This window comes from Balaenoptera acutorostrata, unplaced genomic scaffold (assembly GCF_949987535.1).
Source record: "Balaenoptera acutorostrata unplaced genomic scaffold, mBalAcu1.1 scaffold_711, whole genome shotgun sequence".
Lineage (NCBI taxonomy): Eukaryota > Metazoa > Chordata > Mammalia > Artiodactyla > Balaenopteridae > Balaenoptera > Balaenoptera acutorostrata.
In genome coordinates this window covers 52,529-70,592 of record NW_026646634.1, presented here as the reverse complement: position 1 = coordinate 70,592, position 18,064 = coordinate 52,529, and the positions used below count along the sequence as shown (strand labels likewise).

At 48.8% G+C, this 18,064-nt stretch overlaps 1 protein-coding gene across 8 annotated transcripts in view; it reads right to left on the bottom strand.

Moving 5' to 3' along the window:
* Positions 1–550: 550 nt before the first annotated feature.
* Positions 551–18,064, bottom strand: part of LOC103004928 (ras-related protein Rab-7b-like) — a 35,412-nt gene continuing 17,898 nt past the window's right edge. For 2 of the 8 annotated variants that reach the window (XM_057539641.1, XM_057539637.1), the window contains 5 exons: positions 13,426–13,551; positions 5,929–7,218; positions 4,226–4,342; positions 3,349–3,407; positions 551–2,362 (listed from right to left, as the gene is read on the bottom strand). In XM_057539641.1, the coding sequence (XP_057395624.1) occupies positions 13,520–13,551 (32 nt within the window). In that variant the 3' untranslated portion in view covers positions 551–2,362; positions 3,349–3,407; positions 4,226–4,342; positions 5,929–7,218; positions 13,426–13,519. Of the gene's footprint in view, positions 2,363–3,348; positions 3,408–4,225; positions 4,343–5,928; positions 7,219–10,645; positions 10,765–13,425; positions 13,552–14,076; positions 17,663–18,064 lie in introns of those variants that run through there. The other 6 variants (XM_057539640.1, XM_057539639.1, XM_057539638.1 and 3 more) reach the window with 6 other exon arrangements.

Genomic DNA, 18,064 nt, shown 5'->3' with positions numbered 1-18,064 from the left:
AAGCTCCCTCATACTTCTGACTACATGTGGAAGGACCTCTTTACTTCTGGGACCCACAGGCTGCCAAACAAATATAGCTCCTTCTCCACCCTCCAATGACTGAACTTTCCCTGCAGGGGCGCCGTCCCAGAGCCTCTCCCTGAGGGGTGAGATCCCAGAGCTCCCACAGCCCCCTTCAGTTAAGGGCCTACCCCTTCCCCCCGCTGGGCCTTGGGAGAGTTGAAGACAGCATTAAAGCTGACTGGTGTTCAGTCAGAATGGCCATCAACAAAAAGTCTACAAATAATAAATGCTAGAGAGGGTGTGGAGAAAAGGGAATCTTTTTACACTGGGAATGTAAATTGGTGCAGCCACTATGGAAAACAGTATGAAAGATCCTTTAAAAACTAAAAATAGAGCCACCATATGATCCAGCAACCCCACTCCCGGATATATATCCAGGGAAAAAAAAGAAAACACTAATTCAAAAAGATCCATGCACCCCAATGTTCATAGCAGCACTGTTTACAATAGCCAAGACATGGAAACAAACTAAGTGTCCACCAACAGATGAATGGATAAAGAAGATGTGGTTTATATATATATATATATACACAATGGAATACTGCTCAGCCATAAAAAGAACAAAATAATGCCATTTGCAGCCACATGGATACAATCAGAGATTATCATACTGAGTGAAGTAAGTCAGAAAGAGAAAGACAAATACCATATGATATCACTTACATTTGGAGTCTAAAATATGACACAAATGAACCTATTTACAAAGCAGATACAGACTCCCAGACATAGAGAACAGACTTGAGGTTGCCAAGGGGGAGGAAGGGGGGAGCAATGGATTGGGAGATTGAAGTTAGCAGATGCAAACTATTATATATAGAATGGATAAACAAAAAGGTCCTACTGTTTAGCACAGGGAACTATATTCAATATCTTGTAATAACCTATAATGGAAAATAATCTGAAAAAATATATATATATAACTAAATCACTTTGCTCTACACATGAAACTAACACAATATTGTAAATCAACTATACTTCAAAAAAAAAAAGCTGATGGCTGTTATACCATACTTATAAATCATGTTCCTATAAGGAACATTATTCCAGCTCTACTTCTGGAGGTCAAAAATTAATCCTTAATCAGACTAATAGAGAGGCCAAGGCATAAATGTGTGTTTTCTCTCCAGTAGGTCACAGCTATGGGCTGAATGGTTGTATCCCCTTCAAATTCATACGTTGAAACCCCACCCCCTAACGTGGTAGTATCAGGAGGTGGGACCTGGGGGGCTAATTAGGGTTAGATAAGGTCATGAGGGTGGGCCCCTCATGAATGGGATTAGCGTTCTTCCAAGAATCATGAGAGAGCTTGCTTCCCCTCTGCTCTCCACCCTGTGAGGACACAATGAGAAGTCTATAGTCTGAGAGAGATCTCCAGAACCCAACTATGCTGCTCTGATCTCGGACTTCTAGCCTCCAGAACTGTGAGAAAATGTGTCTGTTTTTTATAAGCCACCTGGTCTCTGGTATTTGCTCAGACAGCCCAAACTGACTAAGACACTCATCTTCCTGTACACTTCATTTCCAACATCTGCGTATGAGAGTCAGCTCTGTCTCCAACTACCCATTAGGACACTAGGCTATGGCACCTATTTTCTTACCAACAACAAAGATCGCTGTGTTCCGCCATGAGCAAAACTAACCTGAACTGCATTTCCCCTCAAGCTATTTGTCAGGTAAGAATTCCCCTCAGCAAGAATTTTCCTATCCTTTCCTTTCCTTTAGCCCATGCTGACCTGCAGTATAGCAATTTCTCCCGTCTGCGTGTGAGGAAGAAAGGCCTCTCCCCCCAGCAGACCCTCCCTGCGCCCTCCTCGGAAGGGCGGGAGCAGCTCCTTTCCTGAAGGCAGTCCCCGGAGGCAGTTTAATCTATAGCAGGCCTTTCCTCCAAGAAATTCACCCACATTTCCCATCTTTCAGCAGCTTTGGGCTGCATCATTGCTCAAGAACATCTTTTCTAAAGCAGGAACACCCCAGGGCACCCCCCAGATTACATATCACTAGAGGAAGGCAGAAACCATTTTGGCCCACAACTTTAATTAATTTCTGTCTCTCCATTGTGCTCTGGGATCAGCTTAAATGCTGCTGAAAGAGATCTCGGGCTCCCGGGACTGCTCCAGTGGGACAGGCCAGGATCTCAGGGAACAACAAACGGCAAGGAAGAGGTGAATAACCAGTGAATGCTCCCCTGAGGATAAATGTTCACAAAACTGTAAAGAAAGGGAGAAAAGAGGCAGGCAGGCTGGCAGGGAGCGTCACTGATGTCCAGAACCCTGGGTCAGACCAACACACAGCACAGCCACTGCAAAAGAAGGAGATCGGGGTGAGCTCAGGGGTCCTCAGGAGCTGGTGTGACTGCGCCAGAGGCACTCTCCTGCCTCACGTGGTATGACTTGCTCTAGCTGTGTCCTCCAGTAAGTGCCTTGCTCAGCAGGAGGAAGCAAGGAAGGCCTTAACTAGGTCACTACCCTCTGAGCCAGAGCCCCATGGAAAAGTGACTTAGGAAAAGCTTAGCCCCAAAGGGACTTCCAAAAGTTTCAGGTTCAACACTATTGAGCGGGTGTTTGTAGACATCCACAGACATGCTTCCAGGAAGGTCTTCCCTAGATCACTGAAAGGGGTCAATGACATTCCCATTCTAGAGAAGAAAAGAAGTGGTTGTACCCAGACAGTTAGGCAGGGCCAGGAATAACCTGATGCTCTAGTTCCTCTGCCTGAGAAGCAGGTCAAGGGCAATGCCTCCTGGCCTGGCCCCTCAGGACATGCCCACACCTGCATCCCCACAGGTCAATAAAGGCCCTGCTGCATAGGCTGCAGCCCTCCACAGGGGAAGGGCACGACGTTGTCAGCGTAAGACATTATGGGCTTTGTACACAGTGATTTACACCCATTTATTTTGCATCTGCACTCTACCTTGTTGCAATTTAATTCTTTGTTTCTGATATCCTTCTATACGTCAATCAAAGATGCCTGGTCCTAAAAGTTAGGCACTTTAAATTGTACCTACCACCCACAATTCCATCCAAATTAATAAGAGCTTGCATCCTTGAAATGATTTGAAATGTAACTGTCGCTTTACCTTTAAAACAACAACAATAATAATAATTATAAATAAAAATATTTGAAAGATTGATGACAATCACACTCCTCCTGGCAACGCCTGCCATAGAACATGCGTTGTATCCGCGTGGAAATAAGACAAGTCAGTGTGAATTAACAGCGCTCGGCATCAATACCATCCAAGAATGTTCAAGTACCATCAGCAAGCAGTTTATCAAAACCATTTACCTCTGCCAGAGAGAGCCGGACAATGCCATTCTGGTCCTTGTCCAGAAGGCTGAACAGTTCTAGAATGCCAGAGAAGGAATGAAATCAGATGGGGATGTTCCTGGACTTTGGAACAGCCAGGGAGCCGTCTCTGTACACCCCACCTGGTACCTTCCCCTGGCCCCTGCACCCTTCCCAGCTCCCACTCAGCTTCAGGTACCCCGAAAAGCTAGATCTGGATCCAGAGCCCAGGGTGAGGGTTTTAGACAGCAGATGTCCCCCTGCCGAATTAGACAAACTTCCAGATGTGAGCAGAGAAGGTCCTTTTGCCATCTCCCCCCTCAGAAGCTGTAGAAACTTGCAATTCTTTCAACAGAGGTAGGGGATGGGGTCGTGGAACAGAGGTGGTTGCCCCATTTGTGGGTAATCCAGTCACTGAGCTTTCCCCGTTAGAATTTACACTTCCCAGCCCTCACTGGAAGGAAAACTCCCTCCCTTAATATGATACCTTAGCATGAGCCCAAGGGGGCACTAGACCATCTATAGGTTTCCAGAAGGGGACCCCTCTTCCCTCCCTGGGAGGTGACACACGCTCTCAATATGATCCCCATGGAGGCATAGATGTTAAAAGCCATTTAAGGACCGTTGCTGGGACTCATTCATTTGGCCCAGTGACTGCATGTAGTAGGTGCACAACAATCTTTTTAAATCTCCCAGAGGAGGCAGCACCTTAGGCGTGGCCAGCTTGGGCTTCCTCAGCCTCTTTAGTTTCTGCTTCCCCTCCCCCAAGGATACCACAATTTCTGAAGCCTGTCTGGTTCCGCTTGCTGGCCCTGCCCCCTGCCCCTCTCCGCACCTCAGGAGAAATGAGATAGGGTTAAAGGAGAGAGTGACTCACTGAAGAGGGTCTCCAGGCGGATCATACAAGCAAGGAAGCTGTCAAAGTCGATGCCAAGTTTGCTGCATGCATACTGCATGGTGATGGTCTGCTGTACCTGGTTGTTGAGGGTGAAACCTACGGGCAGAGGGGGGCCAAGGTTATAGGTGCAGTGGGGGGCTCGGCCCTGTCTACAGCAGAAGTCAGGGCTGATTCAGGCCTGACTCTGCCCCCTACAAAAGATACCAGAAGGGTCTGGTCATCCAATCAGTCTCCTTATAGATAATCCTCAACAGGATGAGCCTTCTCCCTGATCCAAGAATAAGACCTGTAGCTCCAGCACTAACTCAGCTGTGCATCACATTGGCCACAGCAAGAAAAAACAGGGAAGGTGAGGGGACGGCCTCTCCTGCCCATCCCGTTCACAGCCCCGTCCACTGTGATTGCTGTCACCTTCCCAGTAACAGGCAAAGTCCTTGGAAAAAGTCTAAAGAATCCAGCAACATTCCCTCCTCCCCCCGCCTGAGTGAGCCAGAGCCCCCGAAGCAGCTGCTCCTTTAACCCCGTCCTGTGTGAGCGAAGAACAGATGCCCTCAGGCCACCTACATGCAGAGGTGGGTCCAAATCCAAAGCTGAACCCCGGGAGCTGTGCAAACAAAGAAGAGAAAGGGAAATCTCTCCCAGCAGCCTCAGGAGCAGCGGATTAAAGTTCCACAAACAACTTGATGTACCTGCATCTGTGGAATACCTGAATAGACAACAAATCATCCCAAATTGAGGAGGTGGACTTTGGGAGCAACGATATATATATATTTTTTTACCGTCTTCTCTTTTTGTGAGTGTGTATGTGTATGCTTCTGTGTGTGATTTTGTCTGTATAGCTTTGCTTTTACCATTTGTCCTAGGGGTTCTGTCTGTTTGGTTTTTTTTTTTTTTGTTTTTTGTTTTTTTTTAGTATAGTTTTCAGCACTTGTTATCATTGGTGGATTGTTTTTTGGTTTGGTTGTTCTCTTATTTCTTTCTTTCTTTTTTTTTAATTACTTAAAAATTTTTTTTTACTTATTTTTGTTTCTAATTTTAATTATTTTATTTTATCTTTTTCTTTCCTTCTTTCTTTTTTTCCCCCTTTTATTCTGAGCTGTGTGGACGACAGGCTCCTGGTGCTCCAACCAGGTGTCAGGGCTGTGCCTCTGAGGTGGGAGAGCCAAGTTCAGGACATTGGTCCACCAGAGACCTCCCAGCTCCATGTAATATCAAACGGCAAAAATCTCCCAGAGATCTCCATCTCAACGTCAAGACCCAACTCCACTCAACGACCAGCAAGCTACAGTGCAGCACACCCTATGCCAAACAACTAGCAAGACAGGAACACAACCCCACCCATTAGCAGAGAGGCTGCCTAAAATCATAATAAGGTCACAGACACCCCAAAACACACCACCAGATGTGGACCTGCCCACCAGAAAGACAAGATTCAGCCTCATCCACCAGAACACAAGCACTAGTCCCCTCCACCAGGAAGCCTACACAACCCACTGAACCAACTTTAGCCACTGGGGCCAGACACCAAAAACAACAGGAACTACGAACCTGCAGCCTGCAAAAAGGAGACCCCAAACACAGTAACTTAAGCAAAATGAGAAGACAAAGAAATACACAGCAGATGAAGGAGCAAGGTAAAAACCCACCAGACCTAATAAATGAAGAGGAAATAGGCAGCTTACCTGAAAAATAATTCAGAATAATGACAGTAAAGATGATCCAAAATCTTGAGTCCTCAGATAAATTAATCTTTTCACTGTTCCTGGAACACAAGTTTGTCCTCGATCTGGGGCCTTTGTCCTTGATGCAACCTCTCCTCAGAATGTTCTTTGTCAAGTTCAGGTGGCAGCCCCTTTCTCATTCTCTAGCCTTTGAGCCAATGTCACCTCCCCAGGGAAGCCTTCATGGACTACTTCGTCTGAAACAGCACCCAACTGTCCCTCTCTATCCCATTACCTTGTTTCACTTTGTTCAAGCACTTACCTGCTATTTGAAAATACCTGTTTAAATTCTGTGTTTCCTGCCTCTCTCCCTCGCCAGAATGTCGGATCCAGGAGAGCAAGGTTGGTTACATTTGTCACTGGACCTCAATGCATTGTACATAGTAGATACTCAAAAATACTTGTTGAAAGAATAGTAAATGTATCTCAACAAGAGCAACTGAGATTCAAGCAGAGGTTCTGGTCCTCAAAACCACGCTGATGTGGGCAGGGCACATGTGACTCCCATTTGACAGATGAATAAGCTGAAGCTCAAAGAGAGTTATGGGAGTTGCCTGAGCACCAGCAGGGAGAAATGCACCAGTCCCCGGTGGGTTTCTCCTGCGCTCCCTCAGTCCTGCATTCTGGAGGGGACAAACGGGAGTGTCCCCGGTCTGAACAGCTGCTGCCAGGGGTTGAGGTAGACCCTCACTCCCTGGCCCCGGTTACGAGGGAGCCTGAGCTGTACCCTTGTCCAAAGCTGTGCTGTGGCTCTTGGGGGGGTGTGGTGGTTGGGCTGAGGAAGGCCAATCCGTAGGAGAATATAACAGGACTCCAGAGAGAGCGGCCTGTCTGCAGAGATGTGCGTTCTGGAGCAGGGGTGTGGCTGGGAAGGGCGTGTGGCAAGAAAGCTGGAGTCCACGAGGGAATCGTGACTCCTCTGGGGTTTGGCTGTGGCATCCGGGGTTTCATCCAGGCTCAAGGGCCCAGCCCTGGCCTCTCTACACTCAGCCTGAGGCAGGGCCGCCCTCTGGTTCTGGGTCCCGCGCAGATGTGAGGGATTCAGGGCTCTGGCCGCAGAGCCTGGACTGCCATCTGAGCTTCGGCGGGCAGTGGGGCTGTTGGGGGCCCAGGATGACCAGGCCTTGCGCATGCTCTGTCCCTGGGTGTGCAGAGCGGGAGTCTGGAAGGTCAGCAGCAGCTGCTCTTGGACTGGCCTTCTGGTGAGAGCTTGATGGAGTCTGTGAGGTAATTCTCTAAGACGCTTCGATACTGGAGAAGGAAAAGAGCAGTCAGCGTTTGCATCCTGGCAGGCAGAGCCCCACCTGCCCTCTATTTCTTAATGGCCAATGGTGGTCGGGCTTTCTGTTCCCCCACCTTGTGCAGCTGGGAAACTGAGGCCCAGGGGAGGAAGTCTTCCCTGCCCCCTCCTTCCTCACCTCCTCCTCCAGCTCCTTCCCAGGAGCCCAGAGCAGGTGGGCGGCTGCATTAGAGGCCCAGGTCTCCTGACCTCCAGCCAGGTCCCGTAAATTGCCATTCTCCAGAGGGGACAACTGAGGTGACGTTTGCCCTCAGGCAGAGATGATGACGGCCCACTCCTCATTTCTGCAGGAAACCTCTCCCTGCAAACGTCCCCACACCCCAACCTTCTCTCACCATGCCCACCTCTCAACCTCCCACCATTCTCTGAACTTCCCATGTCCAGGGAGCCCTCCCTAAAATAGACTCGATGTTTCTACTGGGCCTTTTTGCTTCTTTGCCCACCCTCCCAAAGTCTCCTGTCCCAATGATGTCCAGAGAAAGCCCCTTCTCAATCTAGCAAGCCACTCCCCACCCCGCTGGCCACTCCTCACCTATGACCCACCCAGCTTGGTTCAAGGGTGAGGGCGGGGGAGGGCATCCTTCCTCAAGGAGATGGGTTCTACACACTGAAGGGTCTCTTCTTCGAGGGATCACTTTCCTTGGCCAAGGCTCCCCCCAGTCTCCGAGCTCCCAGCCTTCATGTTCTCCCGGCAGCTGGTGGTGTGTGTGAGGGTGAGTGGGTAAGTGGACACGCTGGTGTAGACCTGAGCTGGACAGAGCCCCCTGTGGGGCTGCCTGTCTCAAGTGCCCCTCTGAGGGGACAACTTCCAGAAGAGCGGTTGTGCCTGCACTGATTTTTTTCTCCTCCATGGCTCCTGGGCTCCGGCCATGGTGCCCAGCTGGTGAATGTCAACCAAACCCTTAGTGCCGGTGACTCTGGACCCCAGGAGGCTGTGTCAGACCTGCCTGTGTCACCCTCATGATGGTCACCCCCCAAGACACATGAGAAGGTCCCCTGATGGCCCATCACTCGCTGCCACCACCAGACAGTGAGCAGTAGGTTAGCCTGACAGCACAGAGCTCAGGGCACCGGGCCTGGGACCCAGCCCTTCTTCCCACTGTTTGCTTCTTGAAGAGCCCCCATTTCTCACCCACTGCCTGGTAGGGTGTCCGGGCCAGCAGAGCACCAGCTACCCTTAGTCAGCCTGGATGATGGGCCTTGAGTAGCCCTCAGCAAATTCTTTGGCGCTATTAGAATTTTATTTGTTATATATATATATATATATATAAATATATATATATATATATATATTTGCATTAGGAAAGATTAGTGTTGGGGAGTGGGGGGCAGTGTCTCCCAATGAAAGCCTGGCCCTCTGGGGATGTCTCCACACCCCAGTTCCATCTTCCCCTGCGCTGGGGAGGATCCTAGCCCACTGTTTGGCGACCTGGCCCCACGCACCACAGGCCTTCCCCAGCCCTTCACCCTGAAGGAGCAGAGTCCTTCCCTGAGGTGCCTGAGGCTCCTTCCCCCAGCACTGCCCAGGTCTGCTGTGCGGGCTCGGGGCTGCACCGCCCGGGACACCATCCAGTCCTCCAGTTGGCCCCATCTGCAGGGCCCGCTCACTCCCCTGAGCTGGTTGTAGTTAAAATCCTGACCCTTCTGAGCCTCACAGGGAGGGACAAGGAGAAGCAGAGCATTACTGTTTAAGTCCCGTTTTAAGCTGACTGATCCACTTCTCCCAGAAAGACAGGCTTTTGAAAAGATTCTCTGATTTTTGTACTTTCCTGGTCCCCGTCTCACCATAAACATCAAAGAGACCTTGCCTGGGATCAGGAACTTTCCTAGCTGGGTCTTTTGGACCCAGGGGGCAGGGCCTGTTGATTCATCACCCCTGGGTATGCCTCACCCTCACATCCACAGAAGGCCCAGCTGGGATCATGAACAGAGCCCGTGACTTGTCCTCGATGCCAGCCTTTGGGAGGGAGAGTCTAAGCTGAGGGCTTTCTGAGTTGCTTTGCACTTTATCCGAGGAACAAACAGTGCTGCCTTTGAAGGTGTGAGAAATGCCCTCGTTCATTACACCGGCAAAGCCTGAGGTCTTCATGCCAGCTCTCTTCACCCAATAATAGTCACATCCTCCCCAGGTCCAAGTCAGCTCTGAGCTCTTCCCATTTACGACATCATTTCACTCGATAATGGCATCATCTCGCTCCTCAGGTTTCCTGCAAACCTTCCAAGTCACTGGCAGTCCATAATTAGATTTCCTGTGTAATTCTTTTCTCCAGACCCCAGTCGTCTTAGCAAGTATGTGCATGTCTAACTGTAAAGTAACACCATAGTATCCTAATGCATCATTTCAGTGGGGATGTGACTGTGGGAGTCTGTCTCTCCAAGCCTGGTCACCTCATAGCCCTGACTTTAGATCCTACATCCTGACGACTTCATAAAAGTCCTATAATTTCACTAAGCTTACCTGCCTGTCAGCCTGCTTCCCTCCCGGATATGGCAAGTTTGTCTTTCTCTAATTAATCCAAAAGGAACTGGGCTTCCATGCTGCAGCTCATGCCGGGCCTGACCAGCCCCAGCAGGGTTGGTATTGCCAACTTGGTAGAGCAAAATCCCGTCATCCCAAATCCCCCAAAGCAGGTGGGTGTCCCTTCTTTGATTATGAGGGCATTCTTAGTCATATTTTGGAATAACTAAATACCCTAATCCTTGAAGGTGGCCAGATTGGGAAACTAAAGTAACTAACTACCTTCTCTCCTTTCAAAATGTAAACCGAGTATCTCTTCTGGTGGTCTACCTGTAAGCTGCTGTTTCCATCCAGAGCTCACGGCAGAACTCAGACATTCCAAGGAACCTCAAGGAACCCCAAATGCCATGTGCTCCATTGCCTCCTCCTCTTGGGACGCTTTTGCTTTCCCCTCTTTTCTATCTTGGTCTATAGCATCACTAATCAATCATCCCTCCGTTTGCCAAGCTAGAAACCTCGGTATCAATCTCAACAGCTCCTGATTCCTTCTCTCCTACATTTGATAATCATCAACCCCTGATGGTTCTCCCTCCAAAGTCTCTTTAATCTATACCGTCCTTGCCATCTTCATCTTCTCATGTCCGGACCTTCTGAACCACACATCAAGCCCATCCTCCCTGCAGCATGAAACTTCCCTGCTGAAAGCCCTTAGCCATAGCTTTCATTTAAAAATAGCTACCTTTTATTTAATGCCTTCTCTGTGCTACCATGTTATTTTATTTAGCCCTGGCAACAACCCTATGAAGAAGATACTATTACTTGTACTTTAAAGGGAAGGAAGTGATGGCTTAGGGGAGGCTGTATGACTTGTCAGGGACACAGTGAGTAAGAGGTAGAGCCAGGATTTAAGCCAGACTCACCCGGCTTCAGAGCCCAGCTCTTCCCACCCCAGGCTGCGGCTCCCTCCTTATTCTAGCAGCACCTCTCACGTCTTCCTCTCCAAATACTCTGGGCTGGTGTGAATGAGCACATGACCTTCCTGGGAAGGAGGGGAGAGGTACTTGTAGGAAATGTCCCTGAAAACTGTATAGATTTGGAAACTCCAGTTTCACCTTAAAAATCCATGTGAGAATTTACATTCTGTGCTCTAGTAATTATGTTTATTTTAGGGTGACATGTTTCTCTTCCAGATTTCTGAATAATAGAGACCTTGCTGGAAGATGCGCCCTGCCGGCCTCCAGGTCCCGACTGGGCCCCTGTGTGCCCTGGGAGTCTGGCAGCGGGTCTAGAGGTCATGGGCCTACAGCATGAAGTCCAAGGTCTGGTTGGGGCTCACCAGGCCTTCATGGTCTGGTGCTGTTGGCCTTGAGAGCCCCATCGCTCACCTCGGCCCAGCGGCCCCACTTCCCTCCATGCCACGGTTCTTCCTCTTACAGACGGAGCCCACAGTGGTCCCTCACATGAGCACTGTGGACTCACGCCTGGGCCTCTGCGACGCCCTTCTCTCCGCCCTTCTGCGGCTCTTGCTCATGCCTTCAACGGCCTACCATGTCCCCCATGCAAACTGCATATGACCTTTCAACCTCCAACTCACACGCCACCTCTCTGGGCAGGCATCCTTGCCCACCCTCGCCACCAGCACCTCTGAGCCACCTCGATGCCTTGGCCATGTCCCTTCCCCGCCCCGGCCCATGGCACTTACCTCACTCCATGACAGTCTATTTGTTTTCTTTTTTGTTTTGTAAATCTGTATTTTTTGTCTTTTCCATTATGGCCTATTACAGGATATTGAATATAGTTCCCTGTGCCAGACAATAAGACCTTGGTGTTTCTCCATTCTATACATACTAGTTTGCATCTGCTAACCCCGAACTCCCAGTCCTTCCCCCCCCTCCCCCCTCCCCCCGCTTGGCAACCACAAGTCTGTTCTCTCTGCATGACCTCCTATTTCGGATGCCTTACTCCTTTACCTGACCGTGGGGCCACTGAGGTCCACATCTCCAGCCCTAGCCTGACAACTCAAGAATGTTTATGGGATGGCATTATTTCCATCTTATGAGGAAATTGAGGCTCAGAAAAGTCATATGTCTTGCCCAGGGGTCCACTTGAAAGCATGTGGGCGGGATCAAACCCAGGTCAGTCTGACTGCAGGTATCACACCCGTGACCGCCAAACTTCTCATCAGTAAATTTCCCCCATCATTGTGAGGGACTGACATGGGGTCGCCAATCCATTCTTTTGCCAAGTAAGGACAATGGAAAAAAAAACAAGCAGACAAACTACCATCCACTAACATCACTGTGTCATAAAAGTGACACAGCAGGAAGGACATAGTTTCAAGAATGAAGGACACTCCTTCTCCAGAAAGGACAGAGGCTAACTACGCACAGACACTGGCTGGCTGTGGGCTGACGGAGCTTCCCTGCGACTAAGCACTTGGCAATCACTGCACTGTGTTCGTGGAGGCTCAGTGATCACGCGTCACGCTACGAGGTCAAACAGCATCCCTCACCTTCCAGGGGACGGCATGAGCAGGCACGTCTGTGTTACTGACTGTGTGATAGAGCAGCACTTCTTGACCATGTGCTGGAGAGAGCCGCCCCTCTGCTTCCTTTTAACATGACACAGTGAGGGCTGGGGGCCAGGAGGGGAAGCATTAATAATAGCGCATGGGGGCAAACTCTGAGATTAAGGCAATGGGGTGTAAGGATGGCAAGCTCGAGCCCTCTCCCTGGGCAGCTGCTAGGGGTGGCTGCTGTCCCTCTCCGTTGTGGACAACCCGCAGGGCAGGGCCAGGCAGACCCTGTGACAGCAGGCCCTTCCACAGAGGGGAGCCCTCCGATTGCCCATCCTCATTCGCTCCTTTCCTCAATTCAGAATCACTGCCGTGATGACCTTCTCCCCATTTCTAAGAAGCCCACCTTGATTGCATATGGCAGAATAATGAAACTTGCTGAGCCCCTCCCCGTGCCAATCTCTCACGGACACTCTTCAGAGTTTCTGAACTCTATATCAGAATGGCATTAAAACCCTGCTAATACTTCCAGGTGGCCTTCCCTGGTCTTCCTCTTCTCTCTCTCCCCTGCAGTGTGGGCTGTGTGTCCCTCCTCTGGGGCCCCATCACCAGTCCTTGCCCACCATACAGAGCCTGCCCTGCAGCCACTCCTGGGCCGATCTGTCTCCCTTACGAGAGCAAGGGACCCCGGAGCCCTGGACGGGACCTGACACACGTGACATACTCAACACATGCTTGTTGAGAGACTACACCAAGTGGTCTACATCTATCCATCATTTTGATTGGAGGATGACAGCAACTCCCGCAGGCTTCATTATTCCACTTGGACCAATACTTGGCACCTTGGGGCTTCTCTCCCATCAGTGGGGACTGAACTAGAGCATTACTTCTCAAACTCTTACTAAATTAGAGTCTCCAGGGGTGAGGTATAGAACTGTTATTTTTTAGAAACTCCACAAATGATAATTAGCCGGATTGAGGGACCACTGATGATGGATTCTAAGAAAGCTTTATGCCTCTGGCATTCTGTGGTTCCAGAATTGGAGTACCGTTGAGCCCATTCAACAACTAATTAATTAAGATGATGAGCAATCCTGTCCCACCCACGTCCCTCCCGATATATACTTTTCTGGACGCTCCTGAGTTCCCCCATCCTAGGGGGCAGCCCTGGCAGGTGCCACTCACCCTTGACAGAGCCCGACTGGCCAGCATCTCGAAGGCTTGTACCACATTGATGTCATTCTTGGCACTGACTTCAAAATAGGGAATATCCTTCTCTTTACACCAGTCTTGGGCTACCTCCTGTGGCACCTGCATGAGGGGAAGAAATGATCACTGTTCCTGTGTCCCCATCCCCACCATGATTATCACCATCACCACAGCCCCACCTTCCCCACCACCACTCTCATTTATTGAGAACCTTCCATGTGTCTGTAAGTTTACAGGTGTTATTATTATTTTTAAAATTAATTAATTAATTAATTTATTTATTTTTGGCTGTGTTGGGTCTTCGTTGCTGCGCACGGGCTTTTCTCTAGTTGCGGCAAATGGGGGCTACTCCTCGTTGCGGTGTGTGGGCTTCTCACTGCAGTGGCTTCTCTCGTTGCGGAGCACGGGCTCTAGGCACACGGGCTTCAGTAGTTGCGGCTCACGGGCTCAGTAGTTGTGGCGCACGGGCTTAGTTGCTCCACGGCATGTGGGATCTTCCCGGACCAGGGCTTGAACCCGTGTCCCCTGCACTGGCAGGCGGATTCTTAACCACTGCGCCACCAGGGAAGCCCCACGTGTTATTTTTTAACATAAGCCAATGAAGTGGCTATTGTTAGCTAAATTTTACACACGAGGAGACCGAGGACTGGAGTGTGTGGGGCTGAGCAGGGCTTGAATACAGCCTTGGCAGAATTAGAGCCCTCTGCACTATCCCATCTTCTTAAGGTCTACACTAGGAGCTTCCTACTGCCATTGACTCCTTCCTCAGTCCCTTCAAAGGGAGGTGGACATAACAGACACTAGCCAGGGAGGGAGGGCTTCCTTCTCCTGAGCTGGCTGACCAGGCCCACGCTGCTGGGCAGAGACTCAGGTCCCTGTTAACCCTTCTTCCCCAGGGTAGAGTCTTTGGAACAGTTGGTAAGCTCCCACTCTGGGCCAGATACTAGGTTAGACATCTGATCATATTTACTCACTTAATCCTCTAACAACCTTGTGAAATGGGTCTTTTTAGCTTCACTTTATAGATAAGAACACTGAGCCTCAGGGAGTTTCCGCAGCTTGCCTCAGATCACACAGCTAAGAAAGGCTGCAGCCAGCCACAGCTCAGTGCTCCCATGGCACCTGCGCTGCCCTCTTCAGGGCACTGCACAAGAATTGTGCTGCTGTTCTGTCTCTCCCACCGGACTGCAGGTTTCTTGAACTCAGGGTCAGGACTTTTAGCTCTTGGCCTGGCACCATGAGCCACTCAGTACAGGCTGAATGAATACGTCTCTACCCAAATGCAAACACCAGTCACAGTTTGAGGATGTTAGATTGGAGAATGTTCTGGCAGCCCTGTGGGTTACTTCCAAAGACAATTGGTTCAACTGAGTTTAGTCTAATCAATTATTTTGGGGAAGAGGGAATGACCATATATTGATATTTGCTGTGCCTGATACTTTATAACCATTATTTCACTTTAAGGGAGCCAAGGTTTTTCTCCTGGAGAAAGAATCATTCTGCCCCTTTCCCTGAACCCAGGGCAGCCAGGGGGAGATCTGAGACTGTTCCTTGTCAAATTGTCTCCTGCAGGTTCTGGGAAGTCTAGCTTACTGGGATTAAAGGAACCATCACTGTCCCCTGTCTCTTTGGCCTTTGCTGTCCCGGCCTCAGGAGTGGCAGCAGGGCCCAGGGGCTCATGGCTCTCTTTCACAAAGCCTCTGTTGTCCAGTGGCATTGCTCTGGTATTGTGAGGCTCGCTTCCTAAGACTGGAGGGGAGAAACTGGGGTCAGCTAAGCAGTCTGCCCTTTGGGGAGCCCGGATGACACCTCTGGCCCCCCACGCTCAGTCTCCCCGGAGCTGCTGCACTTGAGCAGAGCAGGGAGAGAGTCCAGGCCCTGGTCTTGGCCTCTGATCTCTAAGGTCCTCCTGCCTTTTGGGGCGAGGGGCCCCCGAACTGGCCACGACTGCTCTCTTCTGTGGAGCATAGATGTCCCTGGTCTGGTGAGCATCCAAGAAGCCTCACAGCTCCGGGAAAATCCTGAACTATTTGGATGAAGAATCAAGGATGGCCACATGGCTGATTATTATTTTCCTCACTAGTAACACACAAATAAATAATCATTAGGAATTAACAGGTTGTCATAATACCTTGATGGCATCTTTGGAATCCCAAAGGTTTTGCATCTTTTAAAGTTCTTTAAAAGACCTTAGGGTGGGCTTCCCTGGTCGTGCAGTGGTTAAGAATCCACCTGCCAATGCAGGGGACACGGGTTCGAGCCCTGGTCCGGGAAGATCCCACATGCTGCGGAGCAGCTAAGCCCGTGCGCCACAACTACTGAAGCAGGTGTGCCTAGAGCCCACGCTCCGCAACAAGAGAAGCCATGGCAATGAGAAGCCCGCGCACCTCAACGAAGAGTAGCCCCCACTCGCCGCAACTAGAGAAAGCCCACACGCAGCAATGAAGACCCAATGCAGCCAAAAATAAATAAATAAAAGAAAGAAAGAAAGAAAAGAAAAGAAAAAAAGTTAAAAAAAAAAGACTTTAGGGCAAGGACTGGACTTACCCTTCTCATTGCTCCCCCTTCTTTATATCCTGCCGCCGCCCCGCGGCCACCAGCTAATGAGCATTTTTCCGGGCACATCATCGGTGCTCAGGAGTTGCAGGAAAAATGGTAGTAAATTGCAATGAAGTCAAGTGCCTCTGATTCTCCAAGAGGCAGGGAGAGTCTTCATATGCTATGGCATGAGAAGCTGAAGCCCAGACTGGTGCCCAAGGTCACCCGGAGACAAAGCTAGGAAGACAAGCCCACACCTACAGCCCGATGACCTCTCTGTCCCTTCTCTACCACTGACAGTGACTGGGCCTGCCCAGAGTCCGGTTATGACAGACATTTTCTCTCACTTCTCCCGGCTCATTCTCTGTCTGGTTTTTATGGAGTAGTGATTAAATACACACTCTAGAATGTCAGTTGAGATTGTGTTGCAAATTAACATTCCTTTTATATCCCCTCACCTCTCCCACTCAACCTCAGAATGTCGCCCTGCGAAGAAAATGACCCACACAGCACTTTTCCCTTCCAATTCTAGTTACAGCTTCATGATGTTAAAAATCATCTTGTCTTCTTTTATTTATAAAATAACAGCTATTTATAATTTAGGCTCTGACTGTGGAAATAAACTCAGGGTGTCAGCCGTGGGGACATGGGAAGTATGAAAATTTTGAAGTGTTACTTCCATTGATTTTGTTTTGGCTGACAACATACTATTAACATTTTACTTTCCCTGTTACAATTTGGCTTGTTCATCAGAGGTCAAATGTTTGACAAAATTAGTCCACTTTGCAGACTTTTATTTATGATGCTTTTCCATCTCACATGCATTTTTTTTTAATCAATAAAAATGTAATAGTATTTATTTATTAGAAGAGTAATACATGGTAAAAGTACAAAAAGTATAAAAGCATAAAATGTGAGGGCTGGTCCCTGTTCCCAGAGGTAATTACTGTTAATAGCTTCTTATGTACATTCCAAAAGTTTTATATTACGCAGCTTCTTAAATAATAATTTTTAAAAGTCTTGAACTATGGAAACATAAGTAAAAGAAAGCAAAATATAAAATTTATTCTTCTTAAGAGCAATTATATAAAATATGTATGTCTGTGCTTAAGGATTAAAAAATGTTTTCTATGATTTAAAAATTACAAACCTATTAAAGAAACCTTGGGAAATATATAAACCTGGAAGGGAAAAAAGGAATTACTGATATTCCCATGTGAATATCAACCATGTTAGTCTATTTCTGGCTAATCCTTTTTTTTTAAATAAATTTATATACTTTTAAATTTATTTATTTTTGGCTGCATTGGGTCTTTGTTGCTGCGCGAGGGCTTTCTCTAGTTGTGGTGAGCGGGGGCTACTCTTCATTGTGGTGCACGGGCTTCTCATTGCAGTGGCTTCTCTTGTTGCGGAGCACAGGCTCTAGGCGCACGGGATTCAGTAGCTGTGGCATGCAGGCTTCAGTAGTTGTGGCTCATGGGCTCTAGAGTGCAGGCTCAGTAGTAGTGGCGCACGGGCTTAGTTGCTCCGTGGCATGTGGGATCTTCCCGGACCAGGGCTCGAACCTGTGTCCCTGCATCGGCAGGCGGATTCTTAACCACTGCGCCACCAGGGAAGTCCTTCTTACAATTCTTTACAGGACAGTTCAACCACTCTGGCTGACAAAATCTTTCCACTGAGAACAATGTGACACAGTAGAGAGAGACTCAGATTTGGAGTCAAAAGTCCAAAGTTACTAGGTCAGCTGTAACTATGTGAGCTGAGATTATAAGAGTCAAGGTAACCAATCCCCCAAAAACTTTCTACGGGGTTTCATCAGTCATTGACATATAATGCAGATCAATTCCCCTATTTCATATGAAGAAACTTTTAAAACCACAGATGTTAAATAAGGAAATATGAAATATGCCCTGAAATATCAAAAAGGAGAACCCACCAACTCCCTGGAAAAGGGAAAAATCAACTTCATTAAATATGAAAAATACTTCAATTATTCATTTGGTCAAAAGGTAGTAATCAGCCCCATAAAGTCATAATATATGTTCAGTTGGATTCAGTAAACTTTGCAGACTAATGT